The following is a 27,200-nucleotide window of genomic DNA, read 5'->3' on the forward strand; positions in this document are numbered from 1 at the left end:
TGTGGTGTCCAGAACTGAACACAGCATTTCAGGTGGGGCCTGACCAGAGCAGAACATAGTGGCACTATTACTTCCCTCGATCTAGAAACTACACTTCTACTGATGCAGCCTAAGATTACATTGGCTTTCTTAGCTGCTGTGTCACACTGTCATATACTAGCATGGTGTAGTGGTTTGAGCATTGAACTATGATTCTGGAGACCAAGGTTCGATCCACAGCTCAGCCATGAAACCCACTGGACAACCTTGGGTAAGTCGCACGCTCTCAGCTCTTGTTCTAATCCCTAGTAGCACGGGGCCTGTGTGTGTTAAGTGTTGGAGTAGGACTCTAAGAGATCAGGCTTCAAATCAGCACTCAGTTAAGGAGACCCCTGGTTGGCCTTTCATGACCCTATGAGGAGAGACTTAGGGAGTTGGGGATGTTTAGCCTGGAGAAGAGACGGTTAAGAGGTGATATGATAGCCCTGTTTAAGTATTTGAAGGGATGTCATATTGAGGATGGAGCAAGCTTGTTTTCTGCTGCTCCTGAGAATAAGACACAGAACAATGGATGCAAGCTACAGGAAAAGGGATTACACCTCAACATTATTGACAGTAAGGGCTGTTCGACAGTGGAACACACTCCCTCGGAGTGTAGTGGAGTCTCCTTCTTTGGAGGTCTTTAAACAGAGGCTGGATGGCCATCTGTCGGGGATGCTTTGATTGAGAGTTCCTGCATGGCCCAATGGGGTTGGACTGGATGGCTCTTGAGGTCTCTTCCAACTCTATGATTCTAAGTAGGGATTCTGGTCTCCAGAGTTGAAGTCCAACACTTCGAACCACTCCATGACATTGGCTCTTCAACTAGTGCTACCTGCTAAATGCTAAGATGCCCAGCTTTCGCGTGCCAGGGATGCTGTTTTTGTTTTGTTTTTATGAGTTTTAAACTGTAATTTTTTAAATAATCCTGAATGTTCTTAATGGTTTGTATTCTTTAACCGTTTATTTGTATTTTGCATAATTTATAGTGTTTTAACTTGGGACTGTTTGAGATTCGTAAGCCGCCTTAATTCCTTGCGCTGGGAGGAAGGCAGAGTATAAATAAAGGCAATAATATTAATAATATTAAGAATAATAATACATCCTGAAGAGCACTTTCTCCCCCACAAAAAAAGCACTCTCAGAAAGAGTTGGGGGTCAAGGCCTGAGGTGAAAGGAAGCCCTGGAGCAAGGCCACAGGGAAGGTCCATGAGGAATCACCCCAAGGGCATCCAGTCCAACCCCATTCTGCCATGCAGGAACTCCCAATCAAAGCATCCCTGACATATAGCCATCCAGACTCTGCTTGAAGACCTCCAAGGAGGGAGACTCCACTACACTCCCAGGGAGTTTGTTCCACTCTCAGGAACTTCTTCTTAATGTTGAGCTGGAATCTCTTTTCCTGCAGCTTGCATCCATTGCTCCATGTTCTAGTCTCTGGAGCAACAGAAAACAAGCTTGCTCCCTCCTCAGAATGACATCCCTTCAAGTATTTAAACAGGGCTATCATATCACCTCTTACTTAACCTTCTCTTCTCCAGGCTAAGCATCCCCAGCTCCCTATGTCTCTCCTCATAAGGCATGGTTTCCAGACCCTTCACCATTTTGGTCGCCCTCCTTTGGACACATGGCTCCAGTTTCTCAATGTTCTTCTTGAATTGTGGTGCCCAGAACTGAACCAATATTCCAGGTGGAGCCTGACCAAAGCAGAACAGAGTGACACTATGACTTCCCTTGATCTAGACACTATACTTCCATTGATGCAGCCTAGGATCGCATTGGCCTTGTTAGCCGCCGCGGAGCACTGTTGGCTCTTGCTGCTGCTCCTCGTTTGGTGTCATCTGCAAATTGGATAAGAACGCCCCCAATTCCTTGACACTCACACACTCCGAGTCTCCAGGGCTGCCTCCCTCCGGCAGCGCCGCCTCCACACTTTCGGTGCCGGCAACATCGACGGCGGCAATGGCAGCCCCACCACAAACACCGCCTTGGCTGCCTCCTCCTCCTCCGCCGCCGCCGCCGCCTCCGCTTCCCCCTTGTCCGGCCAGACCAAGGCGGTGGCTCCCCCGCGGTGAAGGAGCCGCGCTCCCCGGCGGCGAGTCAGACTCGTCCTCCTCGCTACTGTCCTGAGAAGCCCTTTGCCTCCGCCGGTCCGCCATCTTGAGAGAAGAAGAAGAGGAAGAGACAAGAAGCGGAACGGTTAAGAAGAGGAAGAGGAGCGAAAAGGATGACGGGTAAAAACAAAAACGACACCGCGAAAGACTACTTTTCCCAGCAGGCACCGCGGAGAAATGGATTCTTTCTCCCCATTCCCACAATCCTTTGCGACCGAAGAGGGTTTAAAAAGAGAGGAAACTGGCAGCCAATAGGAACGGCGCGGTGACGTCACTATCCGCGCGCGCTCTCTCTCTTCGCAGGGCGCCTCGGCAACAGAGTCACGTGCTGCACTAGGGAGGAGGAGGAGGGAGGGGCAGTGTTGGTGGAACAGCCGGCGCGGGAAAATCTCGGCTGTGCCGCCCTGACGCTGTCCCCACTGCGGCGGTGACGTCACTCCTGTTGATGCTGCTAAAAGAAGCGAAGGAAGGGCCTTTGCAGAGATAGCAGAGCAAAAGAGTCATAAGGAAAGAGGATGGGGAAGGGGTTAAGAGGAGGCCATAGAGGGGCAGAGAGAGAGAGAGAGAAAGGGAGACACAAACCCTCAGGCTGCATCCGCACTGCAGGGATTAATCACTCAGAGTAAGGCTAAATGCATTCACAAAGCTAGAGTCCCCAGGATTCCCTAGCACTGAGCCAGGACAGTTAAAGCGGTTTCAGACTGGATTATTCCCTGCTGCAGTGTGTGTTAGGGCCATAGTCTCACTAAACACTGGAGAAATAACCTGGTTTGGCACCACTTTAACTCTTTTCTGGCTCAAGGCTATGGAATTCTGGGAGTTGGAGTTTGTTGTGGGCCCCACAACAAACTCCAACTCCCAAAATTCCATAGCCTTGAGCCAGGATGCTTAAAAGCGACTACTTTAACTTGCCTGGCTCAGTGCTGTGGCATTCTGGGTACTGTAGCTTTTTTGTGGAAACATTTCGCCTTCCCTGTCAGAAACCTCTACAAACTACAGATCCCAGGATTCCACAGCACTCAGGTATGGCTGTTAAAAAGGCCCAACGTGGTTTGAGCGTTGGACTACGACTCTGGAGGCCAGGGTTCGACTCCTCGCTCGGCTGTGAAACACATTGGGTGACCCTGGCCAAGTCGTGCTTTCTCAGCCTCAGGGGAAGGCCATGGCAAACCTGATGGCACACAAGTTAAAATGGTGCCAAGCCATGCTATTTCTACAGTGTGGATGCAGCCCCAGTTACCATGCATGGAACCAGTACTGAGGCTGGCTAACAATCATTTGCCCCCTTCTGCTGCTTGCCTAAGACAAAGCTACCCATCCATACAGAAAAGAACAAGCAAAGGCAAACACGACACTAAAAATGGCATGCAGAAATAACAGAAGACTTTTGAATCCACTCATAAGTTTAGGTTAAAGCAGCCTGGTAGTCACTGGCAGGATCAGAACATTGGATCATATGGAAAACCAACCCAGTCCAGCAGCCAAGTCCATGGTCAGGACAGGAAGGCAATCATCCTGTCCCATCACTCTTTTCCTAGCTAGCAACTTGTATATTCAGTTTCCTGCAACCCCTAGACTTCGAAGCAGCACATCAACACCTTTGGGGGCCATTGATAAGACAAATTCCTGAAGTATAAGAGCATAGTGCCATAGTGGCCATGGCATCATCATGAAGTAGGGAATCATGCATTACACAATGCACTTTTGTCTGTTTTTTAATCAGGGCAGCTTCAGTGGATGTTCAAAGTGCAGGTTATGACCTATAAAGCCTTAAATATGGCTCTGGTCCAGGCTATTTGGCAGACCGTAGTCCAAAACACACTGCAGAAATAATCCAGTCCGAGACCGATTTAACTGCCCTGGATGAATGCCAGGGAATTCTGTGAACTAAATGTGAAACATTTAGCCTTCTCCGTCAGAGAGCGCTCTGGTGCAATTACAGTTCCCAGGATTCCCTAGTACTGAGCCAGGGCAGTTAAAGCGGTCTCAAACTGGATTATTTCTGCAGTGTGTTTTGGGCCTGATTGAAAGAATCTAAAACCTTTCCCTTCAGACTGACTTTTAAAACCTAGCGAGTGCTGTATTATTTTAACTGAACTGTTTTTAAGAGCTTTTCTCTTTTAAAATTGCATTTTATTTTTTACTTGTGGGATTTGTTTTTAGTTTCTATTTTAGTGTTCACTTTTTGTATATTTTTGACTGTTGTTCTTTTAAACTGGGAGCAGCTTTGAGTCCCAATTGTGGGGGAAAGCAGGATGCAAACGCAATAAAATAATAGTAACAGTAGCAGCATGCCAAAGGGACAAAATTTTTATTCCTATCCACTTTCTCCATGACATGCATCATTTTATCGTGAAGTCAAAGGCTTTCATGGCTGGCATCCATAGTTGGGTGTTGTGGGTTTTTTGGGCTATGTGGCCATGTTTAGCATACCCTTGTAAAAGTTTGCCCAAAACCCATTCATGTATTTTCACCTTTTTGTTTTTCTTCTAATTGTCCATTTATTTGTTTGTTTGCTGTTTGATTATAATTCTTTTATGTTGTGTTAGCCAATTTGGGAGCAATAATGGTGAAGGGGAGGACAGATATTGTCTAAATACAGAACAAATTTCAATTGCCTCGGCTACTGTTTCTAATCTCAGAAACGACCATACCTTGAAGACGTCAGAACACAGGGCAGCTATGTAAAACTGCAAACACAGCATCCTCATTCGCCAATTCAATTCTGTTCTGTTTGAATGTTCTTGTGAAAGGCTGTATCGTTTCTACTGCAAATTTCCCCCTTTTAGGTGTTCAAACGGGCTTAACATGAAATACAATACTGTTTCCAGAGCTGCTGTTAGAATGAATCATTCTCTCACACACACACACACATATATATATATTGATGTTAGATAAACAAGACTACTGTTACTTTCCGCATTTCATGGACACCTACTCTTCAGACTTCTCTTCATTTATAATGCCACATTTATACATCTAACAAAGTTTGAAGCCACTACAGACTTTTCTAACAACAGAACTAGGTTCTACTCCTCAAAATTGTACCCAGTCTGTCAAACGAGGCACAACACATGAGAAAAACATTAATAGTCTTTTTGTTTTATTGTAAAAAAAAAAATGATTTGTTTCAATTTTGTTTAAACATACAAGCAGAAACTTCTCTTTTAATACTCCCTGTTAACACTGTTAAACCTAAATGAACCAAAGCAATTTTTTTTAAAAAAACAAAACATTAACAGCCACAAATTTGGTATTTACAAACTTCTTTTTCCTTTATAAGATATTTACAAGACAACTGATTTTACATATTTAAAATGGTATAAAAAAGGATGCATTTGCAGACAACCACATGTCAAAGGGCAGAAAAACAAAGCATGGGACAGAATTACATTTTTTAGAACTACTGTTAACTTGGTTAAAGAAAGTAATGTTTTCTTTTAAACCAAAGATCAGATCTGATTTGCAAGGGCTTTTTGTTAATACAAATTTCACAGTGCTGTATTCCCTATGGGGAGAAAGACTATTCCTTCCATCTCGCTCCTTGTTAACATCCACTGCAAAATCTTTGTATAACCCCTACCTATTTCCAGACACCTACCCATCCTCTTCTTGCACGTGTTAGTATTAAATACCATTCTTTTAAGTCAGCATTGTCTTGATAGGGGGTGAGCAGGGGTAGGGATGGAGAGATTTTGCTACTGCATTTTAGGAAAACGGATGTGGCATCTCTGATAAAAGCTATGTTTGGGGCCAAGCAAAAACATTCTCCTCTCCCTCTTCCACTTAGACTCAAGAACATATCTTGCAAACTCTTTGTGCTCACTTTGGAGTTAGAAGTAGGCTCAAGTGCTAGCAGGATAAAGCTCTGAAATCAACAATCCCATTCCCAATAAGCCTGTACTCAAGGCTTGCTTGTTTTATATGTCCAGGCTTTTAACAAGAGGGCAAAGATAATTTTAAAAAAACACTTAAGGATGCATGCTGGCATGCTAAAAAGCAAAAGATCCAAACACAGCCTTAGTTAAAGTAAAGCTAGGCAAGCATTGTGCACTATCTCAAATACACAGGCTACTTGGCAAAAGAGAGGATCTGTTTTCTCATTTTAACATTTTTGTCAAATTCGTGACTTTTAACTACATGAACATTGAAAGTGTTATCTCTTGAAGAAAAGAAGCAGCCTTTTAACTTTTCAGGAAACAAAACCCAGAAGTAGAACTGTAGCTACTGGAGGTATTTGGAGGTTGGGAAGGTGAGAAAGAACCAATTTGGTGCATGAACATCCTCCCTACATGATGCTCTTGGCATTTAAAGAGAATGCATATCACTCTGCATTGGATCTTCAAAAAGTGCACCAGAAACATTCTGTTTATGTAGCAGCATCATGCACTGCAAAAAGATTTTAGCTTCACTGTTCCTAAAAGTATACATGTGTGTACACAGACAATGTCTTCACTATTCCTAAATGTACACATGTGTGTACACAGACAATGTCAGCCTCCTGCTATTGTATAAAGCAGGCAGATAAACATATACCCTGTTCTCAGGAGAGGTGTTTTTTTTAATCACCAGTTATTGTAAAGATTTCAGATCTGGGATCTACTTTAGAAGGTGTCAGCTAAGTTTCAGAAAGACAGACCGCTTCAGCTGTTATTGTTTAACGTAATCTGAAGAAAAAAGGGAGAGAACAGAAAGTTGGTTCCCACCTATAGGAAGTGCTGACTGTGTAGAGACAATTTCACCTCTTGCAAGACTTGAACCTTTCTAAAAGGCATATATAAATACTGCTGCAACGGACCTCACACAGGGAGCGACTCCTTCTCAAGGAGACTTGGGAAGATGAATCAGTCTCTGGGTGGAAGGATATAATATTTTCACCTTTCACCTCTCTCGTTGCTCTCCTTCCCCCTAGAAACAAATTACTTTGGCTAGGCTGGGAAAGGAAGCAAATAGCAGTTACTAAGTGCCTTCAGGCAAGAGGCTATGGCTGCCTTTTGCTATAGCAGGGAAGTCCAGTTTTTAAGTCCATTTGTCTATTGGTAATGCCAAGAGTCAGTTTCTACCTAAGATGACCTGACCTCAAACGCCAGTAAATCTGGTAGTGCTGATGCTTAGCATTTCCATTAAGGAGCCACAATTGTGCAACTTTTTGTGTCATTAAAAAATCCAACCATTTAGACCCCACTGTATTCTGACAGAGGAAAACTGAGACGCAAAGCATGTTCCAGTAAAGCAAACCAGGAAAAATCTGGAGACAGGCTGACACTACATTGTTAATCCAGGCTTATGCCAAGTGTTCTGACAAAATTAACAGTGTGGCACAGTTGTCAGACATGCAGCCCTTCACTATCAATGTTACAAAGTCAAGACTTAATCACCCGCTGTCCTTGAAATTGAAGGAGGCATAAATGGGGTTCAATAAAACCAGAAATAAAATTAAAAGCCACATCATCACAGCAGTATGCAAAGGATCAAATGAGGCAAGAGGAAATGCATGGATCGATATTTGGATGCTTTTTAGAACAGCAGTTGCAAGCAGCAGGCCAAATGGAAATGTCTCTTTGCCCAATGTGCTTTGATGGGTAATACCACCCGTGCCTTGTTTTCAATGCCCTTAAGGAGCAGATGAGATATTTTGAAGAACCATATGAGTTTTATGAAAACAGAGGCAGCCTTCATGTTTGTGATACCTTACAAATGAGAACAGTACTGTTATATTTTCATGCTTGTCCACCTTTCATAGTTTCCAGACTGCTTGCTGCAACTCTTCAATACAGTTCAACTGAAGTTGCCAACTGCAACCTGGCAACATTGTCTCAACCAAAAAAAAAAAAACCCTGAAAAAATAAACCCAGTAGTTTCTCCCAAGTAAAAGAAAATAATGGACAACAGATGAAGAGTTTTGAGGTCTCGGAGAAGGAAACCATACGAAAGCATAAAAAAATATTTATAGTGAACAAGAATGTACATCAAGAGGGGAGATTGACATGAAAGGACATATACAGTTCTCTGCCACTTGTTGCAAACAGCACAGGCTAAGTCTATCAAGGCAGAGGTTTCTCCTAGTTGGACACACCTATTTCCTGCATGTCCGGTGAGGTGTCTGTTTCTTCTGTGTCTCCAACCGGCAACGGCTTCGTTCATCCAACCATGGCAGTTCAAAGTTCCTAACAGATAAAAGTGTTGCATTGGAAATGGTTAGTAATAGCAAAGGAAAGGACGAGATCTGGCAACTCACATTTCTCATTCTTTATAAAAAGTTGGTAATAACCACACAAAGTTCAGAATAGCAGTGTTAAGGAGGGAAAAACAACACATAAATCCAAGATTGTCACATTTAGTACAGAAATCAGTATACCAACACTAACACTCCTTTTTTCCTGAGAGAGAATTGGTTCTGGAAAGAATCGCAATACTTTATAGTTTCCTTCATTTTACACTGTATCAAATTTTCCCTCTCTTTTTTCTCCCTTCCAGATCAGGCTTCATTTACACAGCTCCGATGACCTGCAGTCTCCTAACTCACAATAAGTCACAACATATGGATGCTTAATACAATAGGGAAGCATTTGTCTGCTGTGTTGGAACTAGGGGGAAATGTTCTACATATTCAGTGTGTGTCACTGCCACGCATAGGGAGTGCTAGAGAGGTAATATCATTTCCCTGATATTGCCTGTACTACATCCAACATATTGTCCTCAATATAAACTGGTATATAATTCTACAAGCTGTACACTAGCGCTATATGCTATTTGCTGCATTGAAGTGTGGGGGTGGGGATATATTACTGAAATGTTTCTTGAGGAGAAAGAAGAGCAAATAATGCTTGAATGTGTAGGAACAAGACAGCTATATTGAAGAGAAAAGACACACAACTCAAGATTCCTTGCTTTTGCACAGCAGGTCCTCCTTTAATGTAGATGTGTGTACTTACTGTGGGGTTAATTTTGGTAATGGTCGGCCAAATGCTACAACAGGCAAGTAAGGGGTGATCATCAAGCTTTCAACTAGAATGAGAAAGAACACAAGAGAACAATATTTATCTCGCAGAAATATACATTCACATGTGATAAATATTTGGACAGTGACTGTTTTTAGAACAGGGTTTTCCTGTTCCTTCTCAGTCTAAACCAGGGGTAGGCAACCTGCGGCCCACGGGCCAGATGCGGCCCAGCAAGGCCTTGGGACTGGCCCCAGCCCGGTCCTGTCGCCGATTGCCGCCGGAGCCTTTGACCTCTCACGTGAGGGCGTGGGGCCTTTGGCCTATCAGGAGGAGGCGGGCAAGGGGGGGCAAGCGGCGGGCAGGGGGGGCAATTGCCTATAGAAGCCTACGAAACATGCATTTATATTAACATATATATATCTCCTCAACTGTCATCTCGGCCTCAGAGGGAGCCACCAGGCAGACCCAGCAAGATCAGGGACTGCCTGAAGGAAGAGGCCCCTCCCTCTTTAACTGTCACATTGTATTTTGTATTGTATTGCAATTTTTTCTGTACACCGCTATGATCATTCTGAAATAGCGGTCTATAAATAAAATGTATTATTATTATTATTATTAACATTTTTAAAAAAAAATCAGCATTTTTGCGTGTCTTCCATTTTTTTTAATAAAAAGTATCCTCCATTTGAAAATTCTGTCCTACATTTGTCCCGGTTTATTTATTTAATTATTTTTTTTTAAAAAAAATTATTTACTTATTTATTTTTTGGATTCAGCCCCCCAGTTGTCTGAGGGACAGCAACCCGGCCCCCGGCTCAAAAAGGTTGCCTACCAGTGGTCTAAACGTATGCAGGGATAGGATGAGGCCTACAATATCATATTAAAGGCCACTCACCGTCATCTGACTCTGGGAAAAATGAGGTAACTTCAGGCTCAGATTCCTGAATTCCTTTCTTTTTATACATTCTGAGCTGCAGTCGCTGCAAAATTCTTTGTTCCCGAATCCGCTGAATATCCCACCTTTGGTAAGAGGAAAAGAAAAGGAAATCATGTATTAAACTTCATATAAGCACATTTGTGTTATGGCTAGCAGCCATTGCTCTCCACTATTCTAGTTCTTTTATAAAGCTGTTACAACATCCTGTGGAATCCAATAGGTTAATTATAAATTGTATGGGAAAGCCCTTCTTTGTATTAATCAGACTCCCTTCCAGTTTTATTGAGTAATTCCCATCCTTGTACTATGACAGGAATTTACAAACATCTGTTTATTAATCCATTCCAACACATCTGCTTATTCCATTATTCGATTTGATTTTGAGCCTTTAGTGTTATTTCACATTCTATTTTCCCACACTGTTTGCAAACAGAGGCAATTCCACTGCATCTCTCATGCTGCATTTAGTGGTCACACACGCAAGGAAACTGGTTATATAGCCCTCTGGCCTACAAACAGCTGTAATTCTCTTTCACCTTTTCCTTCTCTTCTCATCCAGTTCCAACTTTGCATGCCGTTTGGAGAAGACACTGTCATCTAGGTTCTGTGAAAAAAATAATAAAAAGAAACGTGTTTTTGATAACAAAGCTAAATCATTGGAATATGATATTAGATATGGTTCTCCATCACTTGTTCAACTCTACCTTCCATTTCATTCTCTGGAGGAGGATATTTAAACATGTCTTGGTAGTATTCTCTTTCCCATGTTAAGAAAGCCTAGCTTAGCAAACTATCTTTTTTTGGATGAGAGAGAATAAGAACCCAAGATGCTCAGACCAACAGTTTTTTTTTAGGTAGAGTTCATATGCTTTTAATAACTGCAACACTGATGGGGAAAACTCTCCTAACTACAAATTCTCAAATCACCATTAACAAAGTACAGGCTACTGCCAGAAAAAAAGTTGGCAAGCCTGAAAATGCCTGATGAAGGAGCAACATTCAACAAAACACAGAACAGCTGCTACAAATGTCTGAATTTAAAGGTTCAGCCTTCAATTGACACTTTATACTTTTTAAAATGGCAGTTTCAGCCCCTCTTACTGGAGAGAAAATATACATGCTTACAGGTGTCCTGAAGAAAATGCCTCTACAGCTGAAGGACAGGAACAAATCAGTGTGAATACTGAGTTTGCAACTGTGAGTTTAAAACTTCTACTTAATTCAGATTAAGTCTAAGGCTTTAAATACTATTGAAGTATCATTACAGCATCAATGTTGTTTTAGATTTCTAAAATGTTTGCATTCTATGCAAAATTGTTCACAATGGAAATGAAAAAGCCTAATAAAAATAAACAGCATTCAAGGAGCCTGCAGAATCACCATTTCAACTGCTCAGATGTATGTGAGCTGGCAGGTTGCAATATTTACCTATTTATTTTCTGAATGAAATTAGCTTCAATCTAAACACCAAAAATTATAAATTGTAATAAGAACATAGATTACACATCAGTCTTGACAATTGTGTATGTGTGTGTGTGTGCCTTCAAGTCACCTGTCCACTTGTGATGACCCCACGAATTTCACAGATTTTTTTAAAGGCAAAGAATAGTCAGAGATGGTTCTGCCAGTTTCTTCATCTGAAATATAGCCTACAGCACCTGGTATTCATTGGTGATCTCTCATCCAAGTAATAACTAGGGCTGACCCTGCTTAGCTTCCAAGATCACATAGGATCGGATGCCTTTGATCTATTTAGGCAGTCACATACCTCCTGACAACCCCTTATAAACTTTGTCCAAAAAATTGACATGCAGAGTTAACCCTTAACAGATAATTCAAAATAAAAAATCCCTGCTCCAATAGCCTACTAGGAGATGACATATCAACTACGCTTCTGAAATTCTTCTGAAATCCAGGAAACAAGCAAGCTGAAAATCAAGCTTTGAAAACAAATCACTGAACCAAGGAAAACTGGCTGCTTATCAGTCAAGGATACTGTAACAAAGAGGGCCCTTTTATTCAGTTTAATGGGGTACCTGTCTTGTATCAGAGCCTAGACATAGTTTGCAGACTCATGAAGCAATGCTGAAAACATGACCAGTTAGTCTATCTGGTGGCTGCATGAGTTGTATAACCCAGGGATCCTGGCAAAACAGTATTTTGTGCTCCATCATCACAAAAATCCCTTACATGAAATTCTTATAGTTGCAGGTAATCATGGGGTCAAGGTCTGGTTAGGAACTCAAGAACAGTACCTAGGCTTTCCATGGCTAAGAAGGGAATCTGCCCAGCACCTTTCTTTCTCCTTGTACAACTATTTCCTTGCCTTCCTGTTCCAAAGTAACCATCACAACCCACCACAAGGACTTACTCCCTTCTTCCTGTTTGCTCATTTATTTACTGACATACCTCCACAATCTCTGAAGAATGCAGGTCTCTCAGAGGCTCTATTGTGTGGTCCCTCCATGATGGAACTGTAAAGGAAAGACAAGTGTGAGAATTACTCATTATAAGAGCAAGAAATGCTGGAGAGAAATCGGCATCAGACATAATAACCCTAATAATTAAAACTTGAGTGAGTTTTGATATTTCAGTAGCATCAGTTAGCAACATGCTTGCCTACCTTGTTGTCATTTTTACCACCCTATATACATAACAATCTTGGTCCTCTTGGTCTTCTTCAGAAATTTTAGTACTGCAATACTGGCCACATGATGGCTTGTGGTTCCCAGTTTCTGTAGTTAAAATGACTTTCAAAATTTCTTTCCAACTGCTCAGAATAGGTTACATATCATTCCATATATGAATACTTTCAGGCCAGAAGATTTTCTGCAGCCACCAAGTGAGCTTTGTGGCTGAAAAAGGCTTTGAATCTGAGCTCACATCAAGATTCTACATTCCAGGATCATTCTTATTCAGTGATGAGAAACTGACGTCTTTTACATTTTAAATACCTTAAGTGATTAAATACTATGATACTATAGGGTAACAATATCAAGCATAATATCATATCATAGCCCAAAGCTAAAAAAATGAACCCTTTATTTACAGAGTCCCAGAACTGACTTGCAAGGATCTATCCCTCTGGTAGTTCATATGATCTGATGGCACAATCAGACAAACCCATTGCTTTTTTGACAGTCACAAGGAAGTACAATCACAACAACATTCATCAGAAATCTTTGTAAAAAAATCACCCAAATAAAATGATCTGTGAAGTGATGGCTTTAATCTAATCTTCCAAGTCCAAAAACGTTACTGGCCCGTAAATGCCAATTTGCTTGCATATACCTATGTTAGTCATAATGTGGTGCATCAGTAGCCTGAAAAAACAAGGAAGTCAGTTCTATTACAGTTTACAAAAAAACCTTTTTGTCTAGTCACCTAATGCTGTGTTCTTATTTGCCACGGAACTGGGTGAACAGCTATTATATAAGCCTGCTTGAATCTTTTGCCAGCTAGTCTCTAAACCAGCACTTCGTTTTCCCACAGCAAACTCAAAAGGTTAATTGGTAGATTTCAGGAAGTTTTACAAAGTAGCATCTTAAACACTGCCTGCCCTCAAGACTGCCCTGCTGAACATTTATCTATTTACCCTGACCATTCAAGCCAACAGCTGACTTGGAACAAAGGTCTTCCATGTCTACTCTACCTGGTGAGCCACACTAGCAACTTTGTTTTAAATCAGCCCTAGTCTCACCTAAGTGTCAACTGAGAAGTCTGAAAGTCTTGCAGTATTTCCCTACCACAAGATGTTGCAAGTGCTACATGGGACAGATAGCTTTAAAGGATTAAGGCAAGTTCATGAAGAAGATGAATTATTACCCATGATAACCAAGAGTGAAATTTCCTGTTTAGAGGGATGATACTTCTGATTAATTAAGGCAAGAGTAGAAATCATGTAGCTCTCCATGTTGCCAGACTGCAATGCTCAGCTTTCCTCAACATGAACTATGCGGGCTAGGGCCACTGGGACTTGAGCCAAGAACATCTGGAGGACCATATGCCCACATGGGGAACCCTAAGAAATATAGCAGGGGTAGCCATTTTCATCATTTTTGGTTTGTGAGCTTCCCAAAAGCAACTAGTTGGCTGCAGCTGGAAGCAAGCTTCTAGACTAGCCAGATCTTTGAACCAATTTTGCAAGGCAACTCTAAGATTGTGGACAATTTATTAAGGTTGACTGCATAAAAAGGATTCTTCAAATCTCTCCCCATTCCTAGCGGATGACTGCAAGAACAGATCAAGTTAACAAAACCAGGACAAATGGAAAGTGTGGAAAATAGATAAGACCACCAGATTTTTATTTCCTTATTCTGTGGCGAAAATGTCACTTGGATTTTAAGAACAAGTTGCTTGTAAGAGGAAGAGGTTTCCACAATCTGCTATGAAGAAAAAAAACTTTCTTAATCTTCAGAAGGAAATTGCTTCACAACCTAAGAAATGTGTTTATCTCTGATGGTATATTATTTTGATTGTAAATAAGATAGTCTGTTAAAAATTAACATCCAAAAATGATGGAAAATATAGGTCTGCAGAATAACTCTATTTGGCCACAGTTTAAAATTTAAGTGCTGTATCTGCAATTTTATATCAAACAAATATCTAAGTTTTTATAACTTCTTGCATTTTATGAGGAGGAACTGGAAATCTTTAGTCCATTTTCTCCTATCCAGAATAATCTGAGTCTGAGAACCACAGCCACTAAACTTTAGTGACTAAAGTATGTCAGAAAATGATACATGGCATAGTGGCTATTTTAAGAGGGGAGTGGGGGCAAAGAGAACCCAGTCTATGATTTAAAGCAGGGGTTCCCAAACATTTTGATTCATGAAGCCTGAAGGACTCTACGGAGCACAGGTTGGGAACCACTGATTTAAAGAGTTTGCCACAGATACTTCCTAGTTCCCAAGACTATGCCTAAAAGGTCACTGAAGAAAGACTGCCATCCATCATTTTTGCCTTCACCCTTTACATATATCCACTGAATCTCAGAAGCAGGAAGCCACTTTGGGAAGTTGGTAACTATAAAAGCAAACAACAACTTGTTGAGGAAAATATAACAACAATTAAATGAGCAGTTTAGGAAAATGCATAATTCCTACACAAAGACACACACAACAGCCATAAGGCCAGTGATCCTCACTATCTGCTATCCTGCCTGGTAGTAGGTAAATGGAGGAACAAACCTCTCTTAAAATGGAGATGTCTCCATCATGTTCTTCTGGAGTTTTTTCATCCATTGTACAAAGTCACAAACTGCTACATTGTTTTCTGTATTCATGCTTAGAAAGTTGAAACTAGCTGTGCCAGTACTAAGTATCAATTGGACATCAATTTTTTTCTATTGACTACACTAAAAAGCAGTAGTAGTATGCTTTGGGATGATGAGAGTTGAAGTCCAAAACATCTAGAAGGCCAAACGTTCCCCACATGTGTTCTAAAAGTAAACCAATTTAACTGTTGTGGCTTCTCTCTAGGTGATCTAGGAAATTTAAATATGTGAGAGTATAGTGATCTCCATCAAAGAAAATTCTTGCTGTTTCAGAACATCTGACTTTCTGGACCACTCCCTTCTCTTTTGATCCTCTACCTCCCCATGATTTCTGCCCATGATTTTATCAATCATACATTCTCCTGGTCAAATAAAGATGCCCTGAAACTATTACAAATTAAACAAACAAATGTAAAGTTAATTATTATTGTACATTTTGTGTAAAAAGATTCTGAATGTCAAATGTGATATACTTGGGACAGACCTTACTTTACTGATGAAGAGGCTACTGCACATGGATTTGGTAATCTGCTATTTTTCTCGAAATTTTGAATAGAACATAAAAAGAACTTGACAATTGGGAATACTAATCGCCAAACGTTCTCAGATGATAATTTGTGTACGATATATAGCCAAATACCCATTACTCACAACTTCCATCTATTCATTAAAGCACCCTATCAGTCATCAGTTACCCATTCCTCTTCCATAACAGCTGTTTTTTGGGGGAAATATATATACATACCTGTGTTTGTTTTTTATAAACTTTAAAAGTACTAATAGCTTTGAAATCCAGCAAAATGATTATATAAACACAAAACAAGAAAATTTGCACCTTTGGTATTAATTTGTATATCTGAGCCTGAATACACAACTGAAGTTCCCCATATAAAACCTTAATTGTGCCATACCTTCTCTTAACAAATCTATACTATACATATTGTATTGACTTCAGAATGTTATTCATTAAAATGGCATAGAGCATATATCATGAGTCCTTAGCATATTGTTAGTGCAAAATCTGTGATTTATCTTGTCCTGGTTTCTTTTTTAAAAAAAAACAAAAAACCTTGCAATTCAAAAATAGAATATGCACCTACAAGGAAGCTATACATAACACAGAAGTTCTCTTTGCAGATGGTTTGGTCCAGCTGTTCTTCAGATCCAACCTGTAAAATGAGACCCATGTTTCCTTTGTTTTAAAAAAACAAACCAACCTGCATGAACATGCACATCCTCTACCCACTTTCTCCTTTTTTTTTAAGGTGAAGGTGCTGCTGGTACAACCTATCTCAGGTCAGAGTGAAAATTTATTTTAAGTTACAACTCCAGATGAAGACAAATTATTGACAAAGCAGTCTGATTTCAAACTGAACAGCATCTTGCCTCATAGCTTGTGGGTGCTGTAGCTGGAAAAAAATACTATGAAAAATTAAACTGTATGCATGTCCCTTACTTCTGTGCAAAAGAGCCCAGCTGAAGTTCTGCACAAATGGTTTACAGGCCAGCTATTGGGAACAAAGACAAACAGAGGCCTGAATTCCAGCAACTTTGGACCTCTTAATCATGCCAACAAGTACACGTCTCCCAGTACAGAACTGTTTTGTATCACTTTACCTAATCTTCAGACAGAAACGTGACTGATACACTTCTCCTATCTTTTCTGCATAGCCAACCCCCAAGAAATGTCATGGTTATTCAAGGTGTCACCACAGATCACTAGAGTGGCCAATCTTCTTTGTACACTGCCCACACCTGGTCTAGAGTAATGTGAGTTTCAGAGGCTTCCATATTCCAGCCAGAGGTCTAGAACCTGACAAAGAATCACTCAGAAATGGAATGTTGTCATCCGGCCATCTTCGAGTGTTCAAAAGCCTCTTAAGAAGACCCCTAAATGAGTAAGTTCCATGCCCCCTCCAACCCACATCACGCCAACCACCACAAAGGCACAAGCAAGCCTCTTACTTGCTACAATCTCCTCCTTCTTGGGAGAAGTTTCTCGCAACGGTGAAGGAGGCAGCTGGTGCCACCGGCACAAGTACATTTCAGTGGTGGAAAGGTACGGTAAGTCTTCTATTTCACTGCAGGAGTCCTTTTCCTTTGAATGGCACCCATGTCCTTTCAAAGATGCTGAGGATTTCAGAGGAGTGTCTCCCAGTGATCGGGTTTTTTCAGGAGTCTCCTGACTTCTCAGTTCACGTCTGCTAATTGATTCAGTCAAAGAACTGCTGGGTTCCTCTTTCAGTGCAGAAGCCTTTGGAGTTTTACACTTGACTTTTGAGAATTCAGACACCAGCTTCTTCATTGGAGTTTTCCTCTCAGCACTTCCAAATGGAGACTTCCTGCAGAAAGTACAAGAACGAGTCTACAGCAGCTAATACAGAAAAAATTGCAAAGGAACTCCACAGTCCTATTGTGAAACAGACCAGAAATTAGAAATGAACAAAATTCAATGATTCACCTGGTCTCATAGTTTTTATAAGACTAGTACATGGACCTAAGAAAAATGTCCAAACCTCAAAGAGTAAATATAATCATCATATGGATCTCACTACTTGAGAACATTACTAGAACTTTTTGGCCCACAACCTGCAGAACCCGGAATTTTGAGAGATGTAGTTTCCTCTAGCTCCTACCAGGCTGCAGAAACAATGGCACCAAAGTACTAAATCAATACAGAAAGAGCTATTCATCTCAAATGATCAATCAACAGAATAAGTTAAACAAGTGTGCAGCAAGAATCCCAGGTTAAAATCCCACTTCAGTCATCAGCTGACTTCCCCCATCTATTATACTGGGATAATAATGCTAACCTACCATACAGAGATGTTTGAAATGTAACTGGAAATGTACATTAGGCATAATGAATGCTCAAGAAACACTACAAAATACTATTTATTCTTACTGACTCACCTAGCTTTATCTTCTTGGACTAGGAGTAATTCTCCAAGGTGCCAATGCTTATACTTAAGACTCTTTGGCCTTGTCTGCATTGGCCAGGATACTACATGGGAAACCTAGTTTCCTGGCCCCATAGCTGCTCCTGTTAGCTTGGTCTTTGTTTCTAGACTGTGGCAGCTGTTTGCATGGGCATCTTACTGGGCTGCCAAGCATGTCTGCTATGGCGAGTCACTTGTTTCTGAGGTCAGATCAAGGCATCCAGCAATGGTCACATGCTGGTCACAGCCATGGCAGACACACCAGGTGTCTTAATATTCAAACCACCACCGCCATACACAAACATAGGGCTCCGGATCTTTTTTTATCTGAACAGCCAGGCCAAAATAAAGCTGTTTTGGGTCATTTGGAGGTATGCTGTTTAAATGACACACGCATCTTAAGAGGCCAGAAGCTGCACTCCAGTCCTTACGACTGGAACATGGCTTTGGCACGGCTTCCAGCGTCTTAGGACACATGCATCATTTAAACAGCATACCTCCAAAGTGACCCAAAGCAGCTTTATTTTGGTCTGTCGGTTTAGGTCCTGTATTAATCTTGTTATGCCTTGTTTGGGCTGTGTGTTGTCCAAACAGAGCAATGCCACAATGAGGTGGAGGTGGAGAAATGGGCCTTCTGGCCCATGCAAACATGGCTTTGTATGGAGATGCAAAAGACTGAACTGAATACTTTCTTTAATTAGTGAGATGTTCTACCAGTGTCCCGAGATTCTGTGGATGGAAACCTTGTAAATACAGATTTGAGAGCACAAAACCACAACTCTGGCATTACCTTTTGTGGCCTTTTCCATTCCTTCCATATGGGAAGTGTTTCAAAGGCAGCGGTTGGGATGTCTCCAAGAGCTCTGGTGGTGGACATTCTATAGGCAACTTCTCTGGAACTTCAGATTCAACCTTCTCCTCTGTTTCATATTCTGGAAATATCTTGTGTTTCTCGCGCTCATTGTCCTTCTTCACCAGCTGCATCCTCCTTTCCATACGCTCAATTCGAGCAAGGAGCTGAGAACACAACAGTACAATATTTAAAGGTGGAATATAATCTTTCCAGTTACTAGAACTCACATTATAGAAAATAAGCACTGCAGTAATTACCAGGGAAAGCTGATGCTTGCTTACAAACATAAGCCTCGATAGCACTGGGTCCTATTTGAAAATGCTCATTCCACATTAAACTCTCTTCCAAACTGGGGCTGCAGTTTGCCTACATTTTCAAATAAGATGATTAAGACTAGAACTCCATTTTACTAATGAACTGGCCCTTAACTGCTTGCTGTGTAGCTGTTGCTAGATTAGCCAACACTATACCTCTTTCTGAAGATACATTGGATAACAGAGAAAATGTTTATTTCCTTTTTATATTCTTGTCTATGAAAGAAGTAGACAGTAAGAATTTACATGAAACCTATAGCAGAGAAGAATTTAGGACAACCTTTCCAGATCACTGGATGAAATGCTGGGGCGGGGGGGAGACAAGGTGAAATTGATGCTTCACTAAAACATGAGTGGAGTAATTGTCCAGTAAAGGTGGAGTAACCATTTCAGCTATATCATACATTATCATACATTTACCTTTGGTAATGTAAATAAAACCTGCATAAATATTCTATTTGAATGATATGCATGTAATAACATATTTATGGCCTCAAAGCTAAGGGGCACCAGGCTTTTGCAAGTACTGTTTTCTCTTCTATAGCATTAGGCACCATATAGATGTACATGCTTCATCTCGCTTCCTTGTTAAAAACACAGTGTGATGTTTACTACTCTTCCTGGCTCATGTTCATTCAATAGCACTGGGAACATATCCTCTCCCCGTGGTTCTCAAGCCACATACTCTGTATCAGTCCCAAAGGGTTATATTCAGCACTTTAACATTTGCATCTTAAACTCTGCATCTGACAGGGGAGGTATAATCCCTAAAGCAGCAACCTAGAAATACTGTATGACAAAATATAGAACCATGCACAATAGGGAAAAGCAGTACTCCTTGGAGGTTAAACTCCAAACACAGCACAGCTGTGAGTTCTGCATGAAGCTTTTGAGACCATCCTCTTTAGCTCCCCAACTATAAAATGGGAACTAACAATGATTTACTTCAAAGGGTCATCACCTACCCTTCTCTTAGGCTATTAAGCATCAAAGCCCTGTATACTTTGTTTCTCTCCCTCACACAGGTGACTACATTTTACACACGCTGGCATACTGCAGTCGATAAATAAATCTTTAATACAAGAGAGAGTTGTGTAACAGTGCTCCAAGATTGCAAAGTATGTGAAATGGAACGTTAAAAAATAACATTAACAGTAAGGGGATAACAAACTGAAATGCAACAGGAATGCAAAGTGATGTTACAGCAGATCAAGAGCATCCCAGCTTCACAATATTCCCTTATAAAAGCATGTCTAAATAATAAAAAAAAATTTCTTTTTTTTGGAAAGCCTCCATTTTGGATACCAATGTTGCAAACAACATTTAAGAAACAGAGGATCACTCTGTAAGATGTCGTCCAAAAGGTTTCAATTATTTTCACAAGTGAAACAAAAATACTAAATTGAGGCTCTAATGATTTTGGCACCACTCCATAAAAAGATAAAATGGCACATGGGGGTGAGAGAAAGAACCACTGCAGATACTTTGCAAATCTGCAGTCAGGAGCTGCAACAACAACCAACTCAGCTGTGCTAGTATCAGCCTGACTCATACTCTTTGCATTTCTCTGTGCTGTGTGTATTCTACCTCCTCGGGGTGTGTGTGTTTGATGTCCCCCTCCCCACAAGCCTTTGCAAGAGCACGCAAAGTATTCAGTCTGCCATCATCACATCCTTGACTGCAAAACGGCAGCTGGCACCTCCATATTGGTTAACTTTACAGAGGCCTGATGGGAGATTTTTTTTTCACACAATCTGTTTTGGATCACAGCTTTCTGCTACACACAGTAAAAATATTAAGCTGCTACCACTTCCTGAAACCACAAGCTAATACTACCACCCCACATTTCAAACACAGACCCTGAAGATCATGCCTCCTGGGGAAGGAGGTAGAAATACTTCTTTCCTTGATAATAATGGATGCAGCAGCTGCAAGAACTAAGAAGAGGGGACTATTTTTAGGCTGCACATGTGCCATGCACACGGGCCAGGATTACAGGTCCTTTGTGGCAATTTGGGTACAAGGGATGGAGGACAAGACAAAATACTAAGCAGCTATTTCTGGGATTACAATTTACAAATATACATTATGCTCTACATAAACTACTTTTGCTGTAGACAGTAGCTTTATAAGCAACAAGAGAAACCAACCAACCTTCATTTGCAGCTGATCCTGAGGATCTCCCCCAGTCTTCATTCTGTGCCCCCATTCAGCAATTATGGTGACAGATTAAGGGGGCTATTTTCCCCTCCCACATGTTCATTGTAAATATATCTTTACAGATGTGGCTGTACATAAGAAGCAAAACCCTCCATTAAAGCTGTTCTCATGTTGCAGGAGTTGAGGACTCTGGACAGCTGGCTTTGGCCAGATAAGGGGAAGACACACAAGAGTTGCAAGGTGCCAAGGTGGAGAGAAATACCTTGCAGGAGTAGTACCACAAAAACACATTTTGTGATAGTAGTAATAAAAAAAAAAGTGGGCTGCGGCTTTGGTGAAAAGGGAGGGAAGAGAAGGCATCTCTGGAAGGAAGGGGACGGGGAGAAAAGCGCCAAGCCTAAACCTACAATGTTCCTTTTAAAATGCACCAGTTCAAAAGCTCTCCCCTACCGTCCACATGGCACACACTGCAGCTGACTATTTTGCCTAAGCTGCTCCCCCTCTTTCCCTCCCATGCAGTTCCAAGCCCAGGCCCCTTTAAATTAACCCCCTGTGTGCCACACATCTGCTGCTTTAAATTAACCCTGCTGTTACCACAGTGCTGCTGACACCAGGGGCAGCACCACTTACACACCCGCCTTGCCTGGTCAGCAGCTGATTAACTCCCTAATAACCACAAGCCTTCCCAGATCCATCCCCATTCACTGGGATAGTGCCAGGCAGGGCTCTGAACTCCACCCATCAGCTTGCAACAGTCCCAACTTGCCCCTAAGCTTAACCCCCAGGGTGTCAACCCCTTCCTAGTTACTTGTTAACTTGTGCAATGCCATGCCCCCCCCCCCTGCCTTTACAGGTTACTTTCTAGCCCCATTTCCAACTAAGCCTTCAACTGTCCTTGACCATTAATTCTTGCAGTACATTCACTCGCTGTTGCTGTACTGTACTGCTTGCATTCTAGCCTACAAACAGCCAAGTCTCCTTTTTCTTTTATGCTATTAGACATCTGTGTCTATCACCTTTAATCTCTATCATGCTACAGGCCCTTACACCACTTAAATTTCAGTCTGCACTGAAGCTATGGATCTTCACCCATTTACATTGATTTGCAGACTCAAGTTCTCATTGCCTTATTGAGGAGTTGGGGGTCTGACCTCAAGTATACAAACTAGCCTGGACTCTCTTTTTGATCACTTCCAACTATAAACCTGGGACAAACTCTCTGCTGTTTACCTCGATTAACATCCTCTCACCCTCCACTGCATATACACTGGGTCCTTGGTATCCGTTGGGCCTTGGTTCCAGGACACAAACATCCCCATGGATACCAAAATCCGTGCCTATTCAAGTCCCACTGAATATAATGGCATTGTAAAATGGTGTCCCTTACATTAGATGGCAAAATCAAGGTTTGCTTATTGGAATATATGGTATTTTTATTTGAATGGGCCCTTGGTATCCTCTGGGGTTTGGTTCCAGGACGCTCCCTTAGATACCAAAATCCATGCATGCTCAAGCTCATTATATACAGTGGCAAAGTAAGGTGGTATTCCTTATATAAAATGGCAAAATCAAGGTTTGTTTTTTGAAATTATATATATATATATATATATGTATGTGTGTGTGTGTGTGTATTTGTTGTTAACTGCTTTCAAATCAATCTTGACCCATGGCGACCCTGTTGAAGAGACATCTCCAAAACCCTGTCCTCCACTGCTCTGCCCAGCTCCTGCAAACTCATTCCTCTGACCTTTTTAAGAGTCCATCCATCTAGCATGTGGCCTTCCTCTCTTTCTACTTCTTTCCACCTTTCCTAGCATTATTGTTTTTTAATGATTCATGCTTTCTCATGATGTGCCCAAAGTACGCCAGCCTAAGTTTTGTTATCCTGGCTTCCAGAGAGAGTTCTGGCTGTCCATGGAATCTCCAAGAGCACATATGATATAAAAGTATCTGAAGAAGTAGACTGAAGTCTATGAAAGCTTATGCTGCCAACCTCTTTCTTTCAGTTAGTCTCAAAGGTGCTACATACTGACTCTACAGACTAACATGGCTATATCTTTGAATTCTACACATTTATGACGTGGATACAGTGGCTTTGTGGTTAAGACACTAGTTCTGATGATCTGAAGATCAGCAGGTTGGCAGTTCAAAGGCCTGAGTGCCGCATGATAGGTGAACTCCCATCACTAGTCCCAGCTTCTGCCAACCTAGCAGTTTGAAAGCATGCAAATGCAAGGAGAGTGATAGGTACCACTTCTCAGTGGGAAGGTAAACAGCTTTTGGTGCAGTCCTGCTGACCAATGACCACCAGAGCGGTCCTGGGACAATGCTGAGCACCGCCCCCTACTTGTCCCTCCATATTCGCTAGGGTTAGGGGCACAAGACCCCCGTGAATATGGAAAACCCGCAAATAACAAAAACACTGTTTTTACCTGAGAGGACATTGTTACCCATGTTGCTCCATATATATTTTGGTATAAATGATAACCCTTAATGACCCCTAGATGAACTCTAACAGCCTGTCCATCATTGCCAGCAAGGCATGAGGACATGTACATACACCCCTGAGGGGCACCCACATCATCATATCTAGAGAGTCGCATAAGAGGATTATCATATGACCAGGAAGAGCAAATGTTTGCCTTGCCTGAGGCTCTTGCCCCCTCCCCAGGTCTGTTGTCCGAGCAGCTTAAGACCACTAAGACAATCAGACAGGGACATCCAGGTGAAAAGCAAGTAATTCAACACCTTTGTTCTCACCATCAAGCACCTTTGCCAGAAGCAAGATTTTGCCTATAAATACTCCCAGATTTGCTTGTTCACTGGGCCAGTCTGGATGTCAGGGGGAAGCTCTGTCCCCTTGAACCCTGACCTGGCTCCTGGCTCCTGATTCCTGGCCAGTCATTCCATGGCTGAGCCTCATGCCATCCTCATCATATTCCATGTGGATTCCTGGAGGGAGTCTACATTCTGGTACGTATCACCCCAGTGATGCCTAAAATCCTATTCCATGCTAACCTATGCTTTTCCTGAGCCTTGTATGTGTGTGTGTATGCTAGTGAATCGTATGTGCTTTTCCCCTTATAAATAAATTGGTTATTAATTCTAAAAGTCTGTCTCAGCTCTATTTATTGGAATCCTCTGGTCTACTCCATATACATGTCGGGAGACGATTCTGCAAGGGCCGTCGTAGCAGGCCCTCCTCTTGCAATATTTGAGCTAATAACAATAATAATAAAATTCCCCTAAAAGGACCCTTGGCTACAACATCTCTCTAGGAATCTCTAGGTCCTCTGGGGCAACATCCAACAGACGCTGACCACAGAATTGTGCTGGAGGAGCTACAAATGCCCAGTGAAGTGTTGGGCCCACAGACAGGCCAAAATAAAGCTGCTTTGGATCACTTTGGAGATATGCTGTTTAAATGCTGTATGCGTCCTAAGAGGTCAGAGGTCACGCCAAACCCATGCTCTAGGCCTAAGGACTGGAGCGCAGCTTTGGCGCAGCTCTTGGCCTCTTAAGGTGCGTGTGTCAGTTAAACAACCTACCTCCAAAGTGACTCAAAGCAGCTTTATTTTGGCCTGTCTGTATGAGCCCATTCTCTCTAGGTCTTTCAGTGCAACTTTTAAAGTTGACCATAGAGTTGCACTGGAGGACCTAGATATTCCTAGAGAGGACATATTAATCAAATCCGTGAATTTGCAAATCTGCAAACATGGAAGGATGAGTGCGTGTGCATATACACACATAAACAAATACACACACACTGAATATACAGTAATTTCAAAAACAAGCCTTGGTTTTGCCATTTTCTACAAGGAGTACAACCTTACTTTGCCACTCTGTGTGTGTGATAGCTAAGTACTATTTTGAAGCTATGGATGGTTGAATCAGTGGATAGAGAGGGCCGACTGTACTGTACTTCCCCTGACTTCTTCCCGCCCCCCGCCGCTCCTGGGTTCATTTGCATAGGCCCCGCCCCCTCCGCGCGCATGCGCTCTGCGTTGCCCCAGGCATGCGCGCCCGCCCTCCTTCCTCCTCCTCCTCCTCGTGTTAACCCTTGAGCGCCCTCTTCCCGGCCTCCCCTGGACTCACTGTGTCCCTCTCGGCCTTGAGCTCCTCGATCTCCTTCTCCTTGGCCTGCAGCTGCTGCTGCTGCTGCTCGATGAGGTCCAGCTGGAGCAGCAGGATCTGCTTGAGGCAGGCCGCCTGGCTGGAGGCGCCCCCGCCGGCCCCCATGGGGCTCTTCCGAAGGCCGCTGCCGGAGCTGCTGCTGCTGCTAGTGGTGCTGCTGGTGGTGCTGCTCCCGCCGCCGCCGCCGCCGCCGCTTTTCCACTTGCAACTGGGCTCCAAAGAAACCGGAGGAGTTCCCTCCTCCTCCGCCGCCGCCGCCGCTGGGGGTGGAGGCTGTCCGGGCTCAGCCGTGGCGGAAGCCGACGTCGGAGGAGGAGGAGAAGCAGGGGACAGAGAGGCCGGGGCTCCTCCGGGAGTAGCACCAACGCCGCCGTGCTTGCCGTCCTTAGCGGCGGCGGCGGCGGCGGCTGCTGCAACGGAGGCAGCCGCCGCCGCGGTCTGTCCAGGCAGCAGCAGCACCGCCTGGAACTTGGAGGGGCGGGGGCTCCCGGCGGCATCGCCCACCACCGACGGACGAGGGACTGGGCCGCCCCAGCAGCAGCCGCCGCCGCCGCCGCCTTCCTCCTTCCCTTCCTCCGCTGCAGCAGCAACCGCAGCCGCCACTGGGGTCTGGCTCTGCGGGGGAGGCGGAGGCGGCGGTGTCGACGGCGGCGGCTCCTCCTCTTCCTCCGGGCCAGGCTCCAGCAAGCCCGGCCCAGTCGTCGTCGAGGTGGTGGTGGTGGTGGTGGTTGGGACGGCCGCAGTTGCTTTGTAGACGGTGGATCTCATGGCCGTGGAGGAGCCCCCTTCAGGCTCCGGATCCCTCTCCTCCGGTGTTGGCGGTGCCGCCTCCTCCTCCGCCGCCTCCGGCTCCTCCGCCGCCTCCTTCTCCTTCTCCCCTCCGGTCCGAACCCCCCACTGGGAGCCCTCGGGGGGCGCCGCCGCCGTCGTCCTCGCCTCCCGCCCCCCCAAGACCCATCGCCCCCCTCTTGGCTTCTCTCTCTCTCTCTCTCTCTCTTCCCGGGGCCCCCTCTTTCTCCCTACGGACCGGGCGCCCTCCCTCTGCCCCCCTCCGGGCCCATCGCTCGCCCCGAAACTGCAGCCAAGGGGAGGGAACGGGGGGCTTGCCCCCCTCAAACACGGACACTCTAGGGAAGGGAAACGGGGCAGCTCCTCTACTCTGCCTAGGATCACTAGCTAACCTTACTAACAGAGAGATACTACAGGAATTGGAAGAGGGAAATGGGAAGCCCCTCTGCTCTCCTAAGAAACGAGTGGCTACTTAACACAACGAAGTGGGGTAGTAACTAACCCCAAACAGGCACACTATGGGGAGAGGGAAATGGGGAGCCCCTTACTCTTCCCTAGGATTACTAGCTGGCCTTACTAACACAAAGACACTATAGGGATTGGGTTACTAACTAACCCCAAACCCACACGAAGAGGAAAATGGGGAGCCCCTCTGCTCCTCCAAGGAGTTGGTGGCTACTTAACCCCAAAAGGGGGGGGGGGCTTGGGTTATTTAAGTTACCA

The 27,200-nt window shown here is 43.3% G+C and overlaps 2 protein-coding genes across 6 annotated transcripts in view; both read right to left on the reverse strand.

Moving 5' to 3' along the window:
- The window catches only part of CASC3 (CASC3 exon junction complex subunit), a 30,637-nt gene extending 22,341 nt beyond the window's left edge, over positions 1 to 8,296 (reverse strand). For all 3 annotated transcript variants that reach the window (XM_089531879.1, XM_089531878.1, XM_089531880.1), the window contains exons 1-2: positions 8,209 to 8,296; positions 1,902 to 2,177 (exon numbers count right to left, since the gene is read on the reverse strand). In XM_089531879.1, coding sequence (XP_089388005.1) covers positions 1,902 to 2,177 — 276 coding nt within the window. In that variant the 5' untranslated portion in view covers positions 8,209 to 8,296. The remainder of the gene's footprint in view (positions 1 to 1,901; positions 2,178 to 8,208) is intronic.
- Positions 2,108 to 26,562, reverse strand: MSL1 (MSL complex subunit 1). Of its 3 annotated transcripts, none has more exons than XM_089531884.1 (9): positions 25,650 to 26,562; positions 19,018 to 19,244; positions 17,254 to 17,630; positions 12,423 to 12,487; positions 10,550 to 10,617; positions 9,972 to 10,096; positions 9,068 to 9,140; positions 8,209 to 8,299; positions 2,108 to 2,177 (listed from the first exon to the last, which is right to left on the reverse strand). In XM_089531884.1, exons 1-8 carry the CDS (start codon positions 26,454 to 26,456, stop codon positions 8,209 to 8,211), a joined length of 1,833 nt encoding a protein of 610 aa, XP_089388010.1. In that variant the 5' UTR covers positions 26,457 to 26,562; the 3' UTR covers positions 2,108 to 2,177. The 3 variants fall into 3 exon arrangements, with proteins under 3 accessions (XP_089388010.1, XP_089388009.1, XP_089388007.1); XM_089531883.1 differs by lacking the exon at positions 2,108 to 2,177 and adding an exon at positions 5,244 to 6,799; XM_089531881.1 differs by lacking the exon at positions 2,108 to 2,177 and having other exon boundaries at positions 5,244 to 8,299; positions 25,650 to 26,561.
- Positions 26,563 to 27,200: the final 638 nt, after the last annotated feature.

The sequence above is a fragment of the Sceloporus occidentalis genome, unplaced genomic scaffold, assembly GCF_023333645.1.
Source record: "Sceloporus occidentalis isolate IW3139 unplaced genomic scaffold, rSceOcc1.0.p SCAF_7, whole genome shotgun sequence".
Lineage (NCBI taxonomy): Eukaryota > Metazoa > Chordata > Lepidosauria > Squamata > Phrynosomatidae > Sceloporus > Sceloporus occidentalis.